Raw genomic sequence first — 18,545 nt, 5'->3', positions numbered from 1 at the left:
AGGTGCGGAGTGAGATTTTCTAGATGCCGGACCAAGGATTTAGAAATACATAACTTATCACTTTGCATGCAAGATACTAGGAAAGAATTGTTATAGTTAGAATTATCAAGTTATGAACCTGTGGGGAACACGTAAACCCTAGTTACTTTGATTAATTGATTAAAATCCAACTGTCAAAGTTGTTAAGTGTCTCTTTCAATTGCGTTAGTTATTTTCAATCATTTAGAAATAGAAACCCCCCTTTTATTGTTTTTACTTTCCAAGGAAGTCATTGACCAAACAATAGTAATAGCAAGTTGAAGTTAAGTCTAGACTATTTTCCTCGTGGGAACGATCCCAACCTCACTAGTTGGGTTATTTACTTGACACGACCGCTTTACTTCTTATTTGAGAAGTAAGTTTGAGCGTATCACTTACATAAAAATCAATACAAAAAGGCTTTTGGACACACACTAAACTTAAGGAAAAAGCATTAAAAATATCGTGAAACCACGGTATATCAACACCCTCAACTTAAATTCGTTGTTTGTCCTCAAGCAACGCACTATGACTCACTACAAAAATCTTTGTACAATAGTATCCATGTTTTAGCTTTCGCAATCATTTGGCTATCAATCCCGATCAGTCTCATCATATTTATGAATGTTATCACTATTAGGCTTGAATTATGTGGAATCAGACCATGAAACAGACTCACCACGCACTAACACCTTTCCTCTTCAATTTCTCACCGAGGTGCTAATATTTTCGGTATTGCAACTAGTGTCCTCACTTCAAAACAGCATCCTCATTTTTCATAAAATGATTTCAGTTTGAGTGTAAGGATTACTTTTCAACACTCACTCTCAGAACAAATTCACAACTCATTCATACATATTGTCATAAGCTTGCCCTTATTTTCACTGCTTTAAGTTCGCTATACAACTTTTAGAATCACGATAGGACTTTCTTAGCTTGTAACATAGGCTCAGGGTCAGGTAGGGTATATTTAGGTATACTTTAGTGTCTTTTTTGCCCTCCTTGACATATCGGCTAAACATACCACTTTTTATCATTTTATTTCGCCCAATTTCTCATATGCTTTCACCTTGCTATTTTCCCTTATTTCTTCATTTGTGTAAGTGACTCTCTTCTTTTCTTGCTTTTATTTATTGTATTATTTTTTTATTTTTTTTATTTCACTTTTGTTTCAACTGGTTCTTGAGTCACTTTACTTTTGTTCTTTCTCTTTCTTTGTTCTTTCAACCCCACTTTCCAAAGAATTCCTCATAATAGCCACTCTCAACTCATGGCTTTGCCATGAGTCAATGTACACAATACCCAAAGTTGGGTCAGGGCCATAAAAAGGTTGTTTACTGCATTAGCCACCCTCAACTTATGCTTTTGGCATAAGCTGAAGTGCACATGTCCAAGGAGGGACCAGGGCCAACACATTATTCCCAGAAAAGTTCAGTTGGGGTGAAAAAGAAAGGTCTAGTTTAATCTCAAATCATTTGGATCAAATAAGGATTAATTTCATTTGGTTTTTTTATTTAGGCTAAAAATGGGCTATACTGAACAAGGGCCTATAATCCTTTCCTAATTGTCTATTACAGCTTACTTTTAGCAGGACTAACCAGGCAAGTTCTAGCTCAGTACAAATAGTGGACTATTCAAATTCTTCCTCACACTCACTTGACATCTCATTACTCTACCATATTATCAGACACCTAGTTCGAATTTTAGACTTAGGGTCATGTAGTGGTGTATATCTATCTCATGCTTAGAGCCACACATTTATCAATTACTATGCCTAGTCATGCATCATTTTCATTTCATCAGGATATCATTTTAGCTATCATCCTTCAGAGTTAAACTATGTACACAAGATATAGACATGCCGGTTCAACAATAAAAATCATCAGTATCTTGGGGAAAAAGAACACAGGCAAGAAAACCTCAAAAGAGGATACTGAAGTGGGATACTCAGACTTCACCCTAGCACTCACTTTCCATTTACCCCACCCCCAACAAAAATACATTCAATTGTCCCCAATGCATAAAAGATTGAAATACGAGAGTGGTAGGTGAAGCAAATCTGGGGTGCAAAGCGCCGACGATCAGCAAGCTGGTGTGTTCGGTTCCCTGAAACCCACTACCTCTGTAGTCTAGACACCCTCAGAAGTGTCCTTATCAGCAACAGTACTATCAACAGTGCCTCCTGTAATCGCCACATCTCTGGAGCTAGATGCCCCAGCAGCTGACTCTACAGCCCTGATCCGACGCGCCTCCTCATCAGCAAGTGATGCTCTCCTCGCAGCCTCCATCTCACGGTGCTCCTTCTTCCGTGCTCTAGCCTCATCCTCCTCTCGACCCTTATGCCTCTTGGAATGATCTCAAGGGGGAGGTGGTGGAATCTCAAGAGTGGTGAATAAGGTCGCCATCATTGTGTCCTCAGCAAGCTCTGCAGAAGGGCCCTCAGACTCAGGCACCCTAGCCTCTAGGAGCATATCAATGTCCGCTCGAAGACTCTTGACCGCAGCCTGAAAGGTCGATACATCCACCTGAGGGGCTGGCCGGGCTAGCACCCGCAAATCAAAAGCGTCCAAGCGCTGATAAACCTCAGCGATCTTCTGCTCTGTGTGCTGGAACATTTTCCGCTCGAAGCGCTCTTCTGCCTCAGCAATAGACCTCTACATCCAAGGCTGGATGTGATGCAGAAGTGTAGCCATCTGTGCCTCTAGTTTCTGGACCCTAGCAAGCGGGACTAGAGTGGGGAAAGGGGCTGAGCGAGAGGAGCTCGGGGCAGTGCTACTACCCGGATAGACTCGACCAGGGTAGTGTCAGTGGTTTCAGAAGCAGCCTGCGTAGCCGTGCAAGCCTGTGCTACCGTATCAGCCAGATTTTAACCAAGTGGAGGCAACTCTGGACGTGGCCCTTTGCGTGGAGCCAACTCATTGGCCTCATCCTTGATGAGGCCGATATCAACAATGCCTAGCGGAGTCTTGAGCTGATCAATGTGCTAGATGGGCACACCTGCGGACCTGCATAGGGAAAATATCATGCACGGAAAAGGGTAAGTAGTTGTGACCTTAAAAGCCCTATCGTGCATGACCGCCTGTAGAAGCCAAGCAAAGTCCACCTCAAACCCGTCTATCATCACTGCCATCAGAACTGAACGATCCCATGTGACTATATTATCAGCGGCAGTGGGGGAAAGGCAGTGGCGGACAATCAACCATAAGAACTTAGCCGTGAAGGTCAAGTTAGCCTTCTTGATGGATCCTTTCGGCTCTGTTACCCAGTCGGCACCCTCTCCATCAACAAACAAGTGCAGGGCCATCCAGTTCTTGGTGGTCTCTCTCAGCGATGGCTCACGCAAGAATCAGCCATCTTTGACAATTTGTCACCAGTAGTCGAACTCGGCGGTGAGAGTGGTTCGGTTGGCATCAACATCCTCACCGTATAGATACCGGCGGATGGCAGGCAGGGAGATATCGACCTGAATGCCACGTACTTGGACATGCTCAAGTGGGGCCTGTTTGGCGGGGGCATCCCGCCTATCAATCTGTGATCTGAGAGTAGCCACGTAAGAGGTGTAGAACTTTCGGACCAACTCTTTACTATAACGGCCCAAAGAACGTGCTGTCCACTCCAGTCGGTGTCTGGTGAAGATATTGTGGATCTCTGGCATGGTAGGGAGACTTACTGTGAGGACCCGCCTCTCCAGTGTAAGGGTCCGTGTCATGACTCTTTTATCATTCAGAAACTTTGCGTCTGAATAAACTTGATATTTCCCGTCGACACACCACCGGTTGGGCTGGTCGACAACCAAGGTAAGAGCACGAGTCGGTGAGCCGGGAGTGCAATAAGAACTGTCAGCCTCATTAGACGAGGCAGACTGTGCAGCTGTGGCGGGTGCAGGGACTTCAGCAGACCCGGAGGCTTCCTCCGACCATGAAACTCCTAAGGAGCCAGACGCTCCTTCTTCATGAGTAGCTGACCCAGAAGGTGTGCCAGTCAGTGTGCGCTCCTCATCAGACTGGAGGCATGGACGCCACCTTTTGGGGCATAGCTCTGGTAACACGTGCATCTCGTGATGGAGTGGCAGTGCCTAGGGGCACGTACTCGGGGGCATGCTCATCATCAGAGGCAATGACCAGGCAGGCAGACGGGGCGACAGACTTTGATCGCCCACGTGCGTAAACTCGATCTTGTTTTGGTGCCATAAAAGATAGTACCTGTAAAGAATCAATATTAGCACGAGAAGGAGCAAACAAGACGAGCAAAAACAAAACAAAATAAATATAAGAGCTAAGCTGTAATGACTTTTCTGCAGTAATAGTGAAACACGACGGACCTGGTGATGGATCGTCTTGAGTACAACGGACCGTCATGGGGTCCATCATGTCTTACTTCAACTATGTTGATGTGGAGACCCCTGAAGGAAAGTCTCTGACAAGTATGACGGATAAGCAGGACGGACCATCGTGACAATGACGGTCCGTCGTCGATGTCCGTCGTGGAGACCTTTAGGAGAGGGGTCTATGACCGTCACGACGGTTGTGCAAGATGGACCATCGAGGGTATGATGATCCATCATAGATGTCCATCAGAGGACACTTAGAAAAAGTATGGAGACCCTCAGGAGAGGGGTCTCTGACCGACACGACGGTTGTGCAGGACGGACCGTCGAGGGTATGATGGTTCGTCGTAGATGTCCGTTAGAGGACACTTAGAAAAAGTATGGAGACCCTTAAGAGAGGGGTCTCTGACCGTCACGATGGTTGTGCAGGACGTACCGTTGAGGGTACGATGGTCCGTCGTAGATGTCCATAAGAGGACACTTAGAAAAAGTGGGAGACCCTTAGGAATAGGGTCTCTGACAACTTGAACGATTGTGCAGGATGGACCATCGTGGGAATGACGGTCCATCGTAGATGTCCGTAAGAGGACACTTGGAAAAAGTGGGAGACCCTTAGGAATAAGGTCTCTTACAACCAAAACGATTATGCAGGACGGACCGTCGTCGCATGTGTCCGTTGGTGGGAACTTGGAGAAAATTTGACAGTGAGGTGTTGGGGGTTTTTGAACGGACCCTATGATGGTCTGTCGTGTGGAAATGGGATGGGGGCGTTAAGGATGCGCGTGACGGGCGGCGTCATGCGTCGGTGCGTGGAGGGTTTTAAAGTGGGGGCGGGCTAAGCGTTGGGAGGAAGGATGTGTTGTGTTTAATAGAATTTAGAGTGCAACGAATGATTGATGCGATCATGCCAACACTAACACACCGGATCCCATCAGAATTCCGAAGTTAAGCGTGTTTGGGCGGGAGTAGTACTAGGAAGAGTGACCCCTTAGGAAGTCCTCGTGTTTCATCCCTTCTTTTTGTCGAATTTCGGTCTTGTAATTGAAAAAAATATACTTATTTATTTATTTTTGCAGAAAATACGTTCGGATTGAGACGTCATTAAGATATGGGATAGAGGCGTTAAGGATTGGCGTGACGGGCGGCGTCATGCGTCGGTGCATGGAGCGTTTCAAAGTGGGGGACGTTCTAGGGCGTTGGGACGAAGGAATTGTTTAATAGAATTTAGAGTCCAATGAATGATGGATGCAATCATACCAGCACTAATGCACGGATCCCATCAGAACTCCGAAGTTAAGCGTGCTTGAGCGAGAGTAGTACTAGGATGGGTGACCCCCCGGGAAGTTCTCGTGTTGCATCCCTTCTTTTTGTCGAAATTCGGTCTTCTAATTCAAAAATAATACTTATTTATTTATTTTTGCAGAAAAATGCGTTCGAATTGAGACCTCATTAGGATATATGATGGGGGCGTTGAGGATGGGCGTGATGGGCGGCGTTATGCGTCGGTGTGTGGACAGTTTTAAAGTGCGGGGCGGGATGAGGCATTGGGAGGAAGGATGTTTTTAATCAAATTTAGAGTGAAATGAATGGTGAATGTGGTCATACCAGCACTTACGCACCGGATCCCATTAGAACTCGTAGTTAAGCGTGCTTGAGCAAGAGTAGTACTAGGATGGTGGGTGACCCCTTGGGAAGTCCTCGTGTTGCATCTCTCCATTTCGTCAAAATTCGGTCCTGTAATTGAAAAAATACAATTATTTATTTATTTTTACAGAAACAACGTTCGGATTGAGACGCCATTAGGGGATAGGATGGGGGCGTGACGAGCGGCGTCATGCGTCCATGCGTGGAGGGTTTTAAAGTAGGGGGCAGGCTAGGGCATTGGGAGAAAGATAAGTTTAGTAGAATTTAGAGTGCAATGAATAATGGATGCGATCATACCAACACTAATGCACCGGGTCCCATCAAAACTCTGAAGTTAAGCGTGCTTGGGCAATATAGTACTAGGATGGATGAACATCTGGAAAGTCCTCATGTCGCATCCCTCCTTTTTGTCGAAATTCAGTCATTTAGTTGAAAAAATATTTATTTATTTATTTATGTGGAAAAAACATTCGGATTGAGAAGTCATTAGGAGATGGAATGGGAGTGTTGAGGATGGGCGTGACGGGCGTCGTCATGCCTTAGTGCATGGAGGGTTTTAAAGCGGGGGGCAACATAGGGTGTTGGGAGGAAGGATGTTTTTCATAGAATTTAGAGTAAAATGAATGATGGATGCGATCATACCAGCACTAACACACCGGATCCCATCAAAACTCCGAAGTTAAGCGTGCATGGGTGAAAGTGGTACTAGGATGGGTGACCCCCTGTGAAGTCCTCGTGTTGCATTACTTCTTTTCGTTAGAAATTTGGTCGTATAGTTGAAAAATTATACTTATTTATTTATTTTATAGAAACGACGTTAAAATTAAGACGTCATAAGAATATGGGATGGGGACGTTGAGGATTGGCGTGATGGGCGGCATCATGTATCGGTGCGTGGAGTGTTTTAAAGTGTGTGTGTAGGGGGGAGATTAGGACGTTAGGAGGAAGGATGTATCTAATAGAATTTAGAGTGCAATGAATGAGGGATGTGGCCATACCAGCACTAACGCACCGGGTCCCATCAGAACTCCGTAGTTAAGCGTGCTTGGGCGAGAGTAGTACTAGGATGGGTGACCCCGTGGGAAGTCCTCATGTTGCATCCCTCCTTTTTGTCGACATTCGGACTTGTAAATAATAAAATTTATACTTATTTATTTATTTTTGTAGAAAATACGTTCAGATTGAGACGTCATTAGGATATGGAATGGGGGCGTTGAGGATGGGCGTGACGGGCGGCGTCATGCGTCGGTGCGTGGAGGGTACTGAAGTGGGGGGAGGGCTAGGACGTTGTGAGGAAGGATGTGTTTAATAGAATTTAGAGTGCAATGAATGATGGATGCGATTATATCAGCACTAACGCCTCGGATCCCATCAAACTCTTAAGTTAAGCGTGTTTGGGCGAGAGTAGTACTACGATGGGTGACCCCCTGGGAAGTCTTCATGTTGCATCCCTCATTTTGGTCAAATCCGATCTTGTAATTGAAATATATATACTTATGTATTTATTTTTTCAAAAAATACGTTTGGGTTGAGACATCATTAGGATATGGGATGGGGGCGTTGAGGATGGGTGTGACGGGCGCCGTCATGCGTCAGTGTGTGGAGGGTATTAAAGTTGGGGGCGGGCTAGGGCGTTGGGAGGAAGGATGTGTTTAATAGAATTTAGAGTGCAATGAATGATGGATGTGATCATACCAGCACTAACGCACCGGATCCCATCAGAACTCAGAAGTTGGGCGAGAGTAGTACTAGGTTGGGTGACCCCCTAGGAAGTCCTCATGTTGCATCCCTCCTTTTTGTCGAAATTTGATCTTGTAATTGAAAAAAATATACTTATTTATTTATTTTTGCAGAAAATACGTTCGTATTGAGACGTCATTTGGATATGGGTTAGGGGCGTTAAGGATGGGCGTGAGGGGCGGCGTCATGCGTCGGTGCGTGGAGGATTTTAAAGTGGGGGGCGGGCTAGGGCGTTGGGATGAAGGCTGTATTTAATTGAATTTAGAGTTCAATGAATGATGGATGCGATCATACCAGTTCTAACGCACCGGGTCCCATCAGAACTCCTAAGTTAAGCGTGCTTGGACGAGAGTAGTATTATGTTGGGTGACCCCCTCGGAAGTCCTTGTGTTGCATCCCTCCTTTTTGTCAAAATCGGTCGTGTAATTTAAAAATATTTTTATTTATTTATTTTTGCAGATACGACGTTCGGATTGGGATGTCATTAGGATATGGGATGGGGGCGTTGAGGATGGGCGTGACAGGAGGCGTCATGCATCGGTGCGTGGAGGGTTTTAAAGTATGGGGCAGGCTAGGACGTTGGGATGAAGGATGTGTTTAATAGAATTTTGAGTGCAATGAATGATGGATAAGATTATACCTGGACTACGACTTGTCAACATTGAACGTTAATATTTTCTTAAAAGAAAACAATGACCAATAGAGAATTGGGGATTGGGGAATGTCGAATCGGGAATGGGAATTGGGATGGGACAGTTGGCAGGGTGCAGGCGGGTAGCAGGCTTTTCAGCCTTTCAGAAAAGCTGCCAACTCTGACAGTGGGAAATATTTTTTAAAAATATAAATTAATTAATAAAAAATAATTAATCGAAATCAAACTGAAATGCGATCGAATTAGAATGGAATCGGAATAAACCGATATAAACTAGTACTGGTACACCAGTATGTGATACCGTTCCGTTTCATATACCGGTTCAAGGTGTCCCGTTCCGTCCCGAAGATCACCGGATCGGAACGAACCGGAATGGTATCGAAACGGTACCGGACCAATACTAGTACAACCCGATCCGGTGCCAATCTTAATAGCAATTATCAAGTTGTGCAACTTATTACATCGTCTAAGTGAATATTTCAAATATAAAGTTAATTTTTGATGAGTAGAATATCTCTCACAATTTAGTTTTTTATTAAAATGCCCAGAAAGGGCAACTACGAAATATTTTCTATTTCAGGAGGTCACTACGAAATGTGGAAAATTTTTGTCATTAAATAAGTTTGGTTATAAAAATTTCTAATAAGGTACGTGAATGTAATATCTAAAACTAAAAGAGAAGTAAATATTATAAGGCCAACAAAAAGGGAGGTTTTCGAAATTATATCAAACTATAATACCAAAGTATATAGCAAACTACCCTTTGCTTCTCAAGCCTTTACCTCAATATAGTTTTGCTATTTTTTACTTGTTCAGTGAAGGCAGAAAGAAATCATGTCCCAAATACTGAAGAGTCTCAAGGTGCCACCAAACTCCGCCAGTTTAGAAGAAGCTCGCACTCGGACCTTTGAATTCTTCCGTATGTGCTGTAGATCCATCCCTCATGTAATGGAAATCTACAACTTGCACGATGTCGTTACACCATCCCAACTCCGTTCTGCCGCCGCCGCCGAAGTTCGCAAGAATGCCAATATTACTAACCCTAAGGTATCAATCTGAAATATAACCTCTTCCTTTTCGGATTTGAAATCTAATTTGCTTTTGAATTAGGCGATACCGATTCAATTAGAAAAAATCTTGTTTGTTGTGAATTGGGGTATTCAAAATTGAATGCTTTCTTTTAGTAATCTGATTGGAAATTACGGTGGAGCAGAGTTTGATTAGATTAGATTGTGCGATATTATTTCTGTTCTGGAAAGAGAAAGACCAGGAAAAAATTGAATCGGAGTACAAAAGTTTTTTAGTTTACTTCTGATTTACTGTGGCATTTTGTTTAACATTTGCAATTCGTGAGAAAGCTATGACCTTTCAGAAACAGCCTCTCTGCCTCCATGAGGTAGTGGTATGGCTGTATGGTACACTGTACCCTAGCCAAACCCCACTTGTAGGATTTCACTGGCTATGTTGACGTCGTTGATTTGTGTTGATTCATGGAGAGGTGAGGGGTGGTGTGTGGGGGTGGGGTGTGAGGGAAGAGGATTTAGGAATAGGCGCTGGAAGATGGATTTTTTGCTGGACTTTTATTCCACCGTTATGATACAATTGAAATGGACATTCCTCTTAACATCTTTCTTGAAGAGAGATTAGATTTACAGCGTTTTGAGAAAAAATTCATTTCTCTTTGCAGTTGTGCGCTTTATTGGATAGGAATTTCCAAAATGAGATATGCTAATGCTCAATATTTGAAGTTGAGAATTAAAAATTGTGCTAATCTGAATTAACTTTATTTTAAAGTTGGTCTTGAATTGGATTCAAATATAGGATTTAAATCTTAATCTTTTGTTTAACTGATAGACAGATGATTCAAGTGCAATTAAGTAGTTGTGCTGACACGCCATAAATTTGGTGATTATTCATTTGGATCAAAATCATGTTTGAGTTTTTCTTACACTTAATACTGCTACATCAGGTATTGGTGAAATTAATTTGTTTAGATGGCTGATGACTTCTAAATTAGTTAGTTATTGGAGATACTAATTGTCGAATTACTTAAACTTTATTATTTAATATCATGAGATTTAGTTATTTCCAGCTACTTATGATGGACCAAGGTCATATATGGGCTTGGACTGATGTTAGAACTGAAAAACTGTGGATTAGGGACTGGTTTAAGGTCTTGAAACAGTAAAATTTGCCACACTTACATTGAAATGTGTCTACAGCTGTTCTTCCTTGTAAGAAGACATTTTTTGGGTAACTATGTGTATAAAATCTGTGCATGTGCAAAAACCTAAGAGCCAAATAACAAAAGGCTTTAGAAAAACTTAATCAAAACTGCCTATTTAACCTCTCATCTACAACATCTTATTACAGCCTCACTCAACTAGGATAATAGTTCAACTGTTAGCGGTCTTGCTAGTTTTGCACATTGGGCTCCTCTGATATGAACTTCCTGCTCGATCTTTCGACTGACCTGCTGCTTTGTACTCCTCTTTCCTTGGAATTGTCTTTGGTTTCCTTCTTTCCATGTATGATAAACACATGCTCCCAATACCAACATATTGACTTCTGCTTTGACCTTTTCTCCCTTAGCTTAAGTAACGGCCCATCCAATCTCCTGTTGCCAACCTATTGGATGCCTTTCAATGTTCTCTGCCAGTAGTAAGAAAACATGTACTCAGTAGAAAAATGATTCATGTTTAGCAAAAGTAATTGCTGGCCTACAAAATAAGCTTAGGCTATTTTGTTGTTTAGATTAAGACCTTGTTAATAAGCCAACAGACAAGTTCCGGCTACTCTTTGTGCATCCTCGTGATGCCATTCTGAGTGGTATCTTCTAATCAACAACTCTTTTATTATTACTTGCCTCCCAGGGCTTGGTTCATTCTTGCTTTATGATTGTATTGCATCTCTTGATTTTAGTATTTTATCATCACTTTGGGAAGTGGATACAAGCAAAATAGCAGGCAATGTTATATAATGATCATTCTCAACCAATGATAAAGAATCTATTCTTCCTAGGGGACGAGAAGAGTCAAATATTAAGGCAGTGTTTGCTTCAAAAATATAAAGAAGAGTTCTTGCAGAAAACTTTCTAATGTTTTGCAAGAACTTTTTCTCAACCAAACAGTCTGTCATGGATTTACTTCGAGAGGTTCTCTTTTTCCCAGGTTAAAGATGTTTTTTTTTTTAAAAATTCAGTGGCATTTGGATATAAGAAGTTCCCTAAACAATTGAAGAAGTTTTTGGTGGAAGTGTTTAAAAGGTTTTTCCAAAAGGAGTTCCATTTTTTTGTTTAAAGAGTCTAAATGCACTTTTTGAACTAAAAACACTTCTGCTCTTGAGAAGAGCCGACAAAAGATGTATTGTTGAAGACAAAATAACTTTTCTCCCAGGCACATTCCCCAAGACTTGTCTCTCCTACTTTTCTAGGATGGGAGAACCCTCTTTCCGGCCATCTTCAGCCTGAAACACCCTTTCCTTATGCTATCACCTTCTGTGGTATTATTAACCTGTCTTCTCTTTTTTTTTATCCGACCAGTCATCTCATCCAATGAAGGAAAACAGAATTTATTTCAGTGCAGGGTTTAATCTTTTGAGATTACCCGATGGACATTTGACAGCGATAATATTTGGTTGAAAGGGGTCTAGAGAAGTCGTAACGTGATGAGAAGATCAACCATGACCGTTATGGTTATGATCTGGACCTGCAGTATCCTCAAGGAAGCTTCTAAAGACGGGAAGAAGATGATCAGGAGGTGGAAAACTGGGGAGAAACAATCAGAACTCTTTTGTTCCAGGAAAGATATTGAGCACGGCAGGCATATGAGTGTATTCTCGCTCCACAGAATGGAAAGCTCGGTTATTATAATCCCAAAATGGTTTTAAGTATAGGATGGAATGAGATAGGTTTTAAGAGAGAGGTTTATTAACTGCTCCAACCAACAGATGATTGAAGAATCTCCCAGAATATTTAAAGAGGATTACCCTTTTGCCTGAGCAGTATGTGAGAGTAAATGGCAATCCAAAACCTTCCGCAAATAAATAACCACGTCTAATTTAGGAGCTATTCGCATCACATAGTTTCCCGGGGAAAGGACAATGGTATATTCAAAAGATGCATTGTTGGATCTTTTCATGAGGGAAATACGGAGATACCGACTCTGTCAAACATCAGAAAATGGACTACTCTCATATGGAAAGTTGTGCTCTAGATTAATATGCATGAGATGGATGACAGTATGTTCTTGTTTGAGCTCCCTAACAGAAATGATATTTCAGGAGGACCGGATCTGGAAGAAGGCCAAGTTTTTAATTTTCAATGGTGGAGCCCCATCGTCGGATGCGCTCCATACTCTCAGAACTCAAGCACTACGTGTAATCGAGCGCTCGACATCCCTCTTCACGATTGGTCACAGAAGATTTTCATCGAAATTGGGAACGTTTGTGGTGGATAGGTAATTCACAGAACAAGAGAGAACTGAAAAAACATTTATAATGGGCAAGAATACAACTCTAAGGTGATGGAGACTTGCCCTAATGTGGTGACAATAGAAAGAGATGGATTCAAGTTTTATATTCCTATTTGGATAGTGCAAAAAGTTCAATTTGAACTTGTATCGCCGTAGATGGTGAACTCCATTGAAGAGTCTTGGTTTCAAATCCTTCTTTAGCCCGAAGGATAAATGTAATCGCAAAGAAGAAAAGGAATGGGGAGCATGCAAACTTCTGATGCGGTACAATAAGAGGACATGAGGTGCCCAAGAAACATGTCAAAAACTAAAATTGGAGCAGAGGTTATATGCACAGGAGATAGGCATGTAAAGTCTTCTTTCTGTAATTAGAACTACAATAGGACCAAAGTCTTAAAATGGTTTGGGCTTGACAGAGCAGCCCAAGTCATTTATAATGATTTAAAGGTGTCACAATTTGTAGGAACCTTAGATCCTTTTGCAGAAGAAGCAAAGAACTTCGATACTCAGGCAATATTTTCTGTGGTAGTGACAGAGAGGAACTCAGTATTTGACACAACATAAAATTGCTGGGGAAAAGCTCTAGATGTAGGCAAAGAAGACATGCAAGACAAGGAGACCTTGAATAACATCGCGATAACTTTGAATGATGATTTTTTAGAAGATGGGGCACAAGTACCAAAAGGGCAACACATCACAACGATAACAAGAAGAGACAGAGATTGAAGATTGAGTGGTGGAAGATGATGAACCAATTCAACATGATCTGAGCTTACTCCTTCAAAATGAGAGGGTGACAGCTACCTAAGTACTGCAAAACATGATTAAAATGGGAAACTCTTGGAGTCAACTTCTAAGGATGAAGAAGAAATGCTTGAACTATTAATGTAAATAGATAGCTGCAGGCAGTTGTGGAAGATGGAGATTAAGAGCCTGTTTGGATCAAACTTATTTTAGGTGCTAAAAGCCAAATAACTTTTAAGCAGTTTGTAGTGTTTGGGTTAAACACTTGTTTTTAAGCCAAAATAACAAAAGTAAGCCATAAGCCCATCCAAACGGGCTCTAAGGTCTTAATCAAGAGGCCTAGACACAAAAGTACCAGGAACCCAAGGGGCCTACTTCTTTTGATGTTAATTTTTTAAGTGATGTGAAGAGGGTTGGGGGGAAGAACGAGATCTTTTGTAATGACTTTCAAATTGGTGTCATGGAATGTAAGAGGATTAAACAGGACGGACAAAAGAAGAATTGAGAAAGAGTGGGAGGAGAAGTAGGAGCACTACCTACCACTTATTTGGGAATGCCTTTAGATGTCAAATCAACATCCAAGAATATTTGGATTCAGTAGTTGAATTACTAGATGGAAATCACAATATCTGTCACTAGGGGGTTGATTTACTCTCATTAGTTCAGTACTGGATGCACTCCTAACATATGTGATGTCCATCTTTCTCATACCAGATGAGATTGTACAGAGACTAGACAAGCTCAGGAGGATTTTCTTTGGCTAGGAAATAAGGACAGAAAAATATTCTATTTTGTAAAATGAAGTAACCTAAAGTGGAATGCTACGCATCAGAAATTAAAAGTTGCAGAGTAAGGCTCTTAGATTGAAGTGGTTGTGAGGTACTAACAAGCACCTCAATCCTACTTGGGAAGTATTATTGAGGCAAAATAAGGTGAGGACAACAAATGGATGACCTTAGGCGGTGCATACTCCATGCAGGTAGGTTGGTAGTCTGTCGATTTCCATAAGAATACTTTGGTCTTTCATGAAAAATCGTACAATTTTCAAGGTGAGCAATGGGGGTCACTTCTTTCTGGGAAGATAAGTGCTAAGGGCTCTGGATGTGAAAGGACCTATTTCCTGACATCTATGAGCTGGTTTGTGCAACAAAAGAAGAAAGTAGTTGAAACTTGGACCCCCCAAGGGTGAAACATTCAGTGTAAGAGGAATTTTATTGATTGGGAAATAGCAATGCTGACTGAGATCTATAGGCATTGGAAGGATTTTAAAGGCATTTCAGGAAGGAGTAGACAAATTATGGTGGAAAGAAGACAGCAGGGGTATTTTAAGGTGAGCTCAACATACAAATTCTTGATCCAAGGCAATCAAAAGTTGCACCAATTGTCATTGAAGCACATGTGGGAGGTGAAGATACCACTAAAGTTGCATGCTTCACTTGGCTATTGGCAAGGGAAAGTTATTGATTCAAGAAAAACTCGAAAAGGAAAAATATTTGTCGGTGTTCTAGATGTTACCTATGTGGTGAAGTGAAGAGGCTGAGACAGTCAACTATTTGTAGAATGCAAGATTATAGCCCAGTTTTGGGAGTATTTGTTAATCTTAGAGGCATTGTATGGGTTATGCCAAATAAGATTACACTTGTATTACATAGCTGAGATGAGGCCAGAGCAGGCGCTTGGATTGTCCATATCTGGTGCAGAATACAAGGGAAGATAGAAATTTCAGGTGTTTTTTTGAAGACAATAACAATACAATACAAAAGATCAGAAACTGAATTGCATTAGACTTTTTTTGTTTCTGGTGCAAATAGATTTACCTGGGGGACACTGATTCTATCATAGATATCCCAGGTTGTTGTTAGATTTTGGATCAGTTTTCTTCTCTGTGATATGATATAAATATGGTTTCTGGTACTACCTATGTAGCTGTTTTAGTCAAATATACACAAGTGTTGCCTTCTCAAACCAAAAAAAAGAAACTTCTGCACTCTCAAAATTCATGGAACTTCAGAAGAACTAAAACTATCATAACACATCTCTTTTCCACGAAGATTTTTTTTTTCCAAAACACTTATTTCAACAAATAATCCTTGATGGCTTAACATGTGGACATGCAAGATATCAATTCTATCCACACTTTATCTAAGTACGAGCTCTCAGTAGACTTGTACACTTGTCCGTTTTTGAATGATGAGGAGCTCAGTCTAACATAATTGTATATGCCATCAACCATTACACTGTCCTTGGTTCCTAATTGGCGTCATATTGAAGAAGCTCTTGATTGCACAATCTGTGACTTCTGCACCTTGGTCTCCCATACAACAATATCCAGCTCCTTAACCCTGAAAAGTAAAATAAGGAAAGCAAAACCAAAGATGTTCCAGGAACAGTTTACACCTCTTAACTCATACTTCTATATTTTTCTGGAAGTTGGACCCTCGTGATTTTCTCGTCAAGGCACTCAGTGCTAGTTATTGTACTTCCATGTGAATCCATTTGTATGCTTATAGCGTTTCATTCATATTACTATTGGTGAGGCAGTTCCATACCTTTTCCTCATTATACTCATCTTTATACAGGTAATTGACATGCTGCTGTTCAAGGGCATGGAAGAGTTGATGAACATTGTGAACCAGTCAAAGCAGAGGCATCACATTGTTGGGCAATATGTTGTAGGTAACCAAGGTCTTGTGCAGGACGTCTCAGCCAAAGATCGGGATGCATCCAATTTCCTGAAAAAATTCTATAGCAGCAACTACTCCTAGATCACCATATGAACTATGCCATTTGGACATTTCTGTTGGGTAAAATTCACAATAAAGATGAACATGTTCTTGCATCTTACAATTGGATGCACATTTGTCTGTTTTTTTTCTCTTTGATTGGAAAGGATGCTCCTAGTCAAGAACCACCAATTGACAGTTTCCTTTTTTTGATTGGTAAAGGTGCTCTATTACTATACGGTAAGGCTCTGAGAGTATTTACTAGGGCCACTAATTGACAATTATTCTGTTGCATTTACTCTCTATGTTATGTTGCATGCTCTGTTTAAGGGGTCAGCTTTACTATCACCCCATCACTTAATAGTTGTGACTTGTGTCATTGCTGCACTAAAGGTGTAATACCTCACAGTCCCTAAAGTGGGTGAAAATCATGCGAGACGTTTCAAATCTTTTAATAGAAACAAAAAACTGAACATTCCCTTTCTGTCGTCCTATGCCTTGAAGGATAACATTATATATTATTTGAGTTGCTGTCAAGTAGCAGCTACACAATGCAATAGTCGTGGTGTGAGCAAGCACCATTGCTATCGAAAAAAGTAGTAATAGTTGTTTCAGTATTGTCATAAATTCTGTAAGGTAGAACTTGCCGTACTGCACAGGGTAGACAAGTTTCACTAATAATTTCTCAAGTTAGAAGACTTTGCAGTTGCTTGATGGTTTGGGAGTTGATACTTGTTGGTGACTCCGCCCATCTGAAAGGAGGACGTAGATCAATGAACACATTCAGCTACCTTCGTTCACTTTTATTTGTCATGTTGTATTTTTCGAAAGTCAATTAAATTAAATTACATTAATTTGATATTTTAAACAAAAAGTTAAGATGTTCAAAAACTATAGGAAAAATATTATAAATTGCAATTTTTTTGCATATTAAGATCGAAAAAATACATCTTAAAATGTTAGTTAAAGTTTTTTCTATTTAACTCTAAAAATAGAAACCATTACAATTAAAAGTGGATGAATCGAGTATAAGTTTGATGATTGAACTTCTTGGAGTAAAATCACTCTCTACTGTAATGAGAGTTTTGATTAAAAGGGCCAGTTGAGTCTCCCAACAAAGAGACCCCACAATTTTTATTTCTATTTTAGTTTTTCATACGGTGTCTTGAGTCTGCATTGAAATTTCAATTAATCTGGATCGCACACTATTAAATCTATTTAGGTGGACGCTCTCAACGACATTTCCCACATTCTTATATCAAAGGTGAGAGACGTCTTCCAGATTTAGAGCATGCAACATAACATAGAAAATCTCTAAAAGAGACCCTTTTAGTAAGCTACAACGACTTGGTAAGATCACTGACCTGCCCCTTGTTATACCCCGCAATGAAAGTCACAAAAAATAAATGCATGAAAGCAAATACAATAATAGCATGTTCAAACAAATAATACACATCACATGTAAATATCTCAACCAACAATATCACGTATGCATTTTAGTAAACTATCAATCAGGCAAACCATTGTCTAGGTTGGACTATGCATCCATAGCCAACACTTATCTCATTAGGTGGCTGTCTAGAAGTTTACGTCTATCACAACAAATGTGCATATAAAAAATTATATACATTGCAACTATGCAGGCTCTAATATGTTTTTAGAAAAACGAACACAAAACAGTTTAAATGTCTTACATACCTCGAAATCTTTAAGTTTCCTAACTTCTAATGATCACATCCAATATAATTTTCTGTGGACTCAATCGATGCAAAAAATTGATTAAATACGCCAATTATACCCTATTCTGATAATTTCAGTCAATCCTAAATCAAAGACAAATTAATTATAAAATTCGATTACCCATTAATTCACGAGTCCAAATCAATGCTTAGACTTTCATTTAGAGTCCAATTACTTAGTCATCCCCAAATAACTCAATTAGGAAGTTGGGGAAAATTACTCCGTCAATCTCATGTTTGTATGGTTAAAATTTCACTAATCCTTGAATGTTGTAGAATTATTTTCTTAGTTGTTTACGTTTAGGTTGAAATCACTCAATTTCAAAATATAAGTAATATGGCATGCGCGGTGTACAAACAAAACAACAAACTCAGTCAAATGTCAATCCCCTGCCCGTGCGATGGACATGCGTGATGCGACACATCCACAAAATCACAAGCTGCAATTTTAAATTTTCGACATAAACCAATTGATGTTGATATCCT

General features: G+C 40.7%; 1 protein-coding gene, 5 non-coding genes and 4 pseudogenes across 6 annotated transcripts; all 10 read left to right on the top strand.

Moving 5' to 3' along the window:
- The first annotated feature begins 5,239 nt into the window (after nt 1–5,239).
- On the top strand, nt 5,240–5,358 carry LOC114075732. The gene has a single exon (XR_003576132.1). It is a non-coding gene; the product is annotated as a 5S ribosomal RNA (ribosomal RNA).
- Nucleotides 5,359–5,588: 230 nt separating this feature from the next.
- On the top strand, nt 5,589–5,706 carry LOC114075707. Its single transcript, XR_003576107.1, has one exon. It is a non-coding gene; the product is annotated as a 5S ribosomal RNA (ribosomal RNA).
- A 230-nt stretch (nt 5,707–5,936) lies between these two features.
- LOC114075736 lies at nt 5,937–6,057 on the top strand (annotated as a pseudogene).
- A 215-nt stretch (nt 6,058–6,272) lies between these two features.
- Nucleotides 6,273–6,390, top strand: LOC114075737 (annotated as a pseudogene).
- A 227-nt stretch (nt 6,391–6,617) lies between these two features.
- On the top strand, nt 6,618–6,736 carry LOC114075722. Its single transcript, XR_003576122.1, has one exon. It is a non-coding gene; the product is annotated as a 5S ribosomal RNA (ribosomal RNA).
- Nucleotides 6,737–6,973: 237 nt separating this feature from the next.
- Nucleotides 6,974–7,092, top strand: LOC114075704. The gene has a single exon (XR_003576104.1). It is a non-coding gene; the product is annotated as a 5S ribosomal RNA (ribosomal RNA).
- Nucleotides 7,093–7,323: 231 nt separating this feature from the next.
- Nucleotides 7,324–7,441, top strand: LOC114075735 (annotated as a pseudogene).
- A 229-nt stretch (nt 7,442–7,670) lies between these two features.
- LOC114075738 lies at nt 7,671–7,779 on the top strand (annotated as a pseudogene).
- Nucleotides 7,780–8,009: 230 nt separating this feature from the next.
- Nucleotides 8,010–8,128, top strand: LOC114075728. Its single transcript, XR_003576128.1, has one exon. It is a non-coding gene; the product is annotated as a 5S ribosomal RNA (ribosomal RNA).
- Nucleotides 8,129–9,163: 1,035 nt separating this feature from the next.
- Nucleotides 9,164–16,676, top strand: LOC107011342 (NADH dehydrogenase [ubiquinone] 1 alpha subcomplex subunit 6). Its single transcript, XM_015210832.2, has 2 exons — nt 9,164–9,428; nt 16,177–16,676. Exons 1-2 carry the CDS (start codon nt 9,216–9,218, stop codon nt 16,360–16,362), a joined length of 399 nt encoding a protein of 132 aa, XP_015066318.1. The 5' UTR covers nt 9,164–9,215; the 3' UTR covers nt 16,363–16,676.
- Nucleotides 16,677–18,545: the final 1,869 nt, after the last annotated feature.

This window comes from Solanum pennellii, chromosome 1 (assembly GCF_001406875.1).
Source record: "Solanum pennellii chromosome 1, SPENNV200".
In the NCBI taxonomy this organism is placed as follows: Eukaryota; Viridiplantae; Streptophyta; class Magnoliopsida; order Solanales; family Solanaceae; genus Solanum; species Solanum pennellii.
Note: the sequence above shows the minus strand (reverse complement) of the source record. Positions and strands in the feature narration are given on the sequence as shown.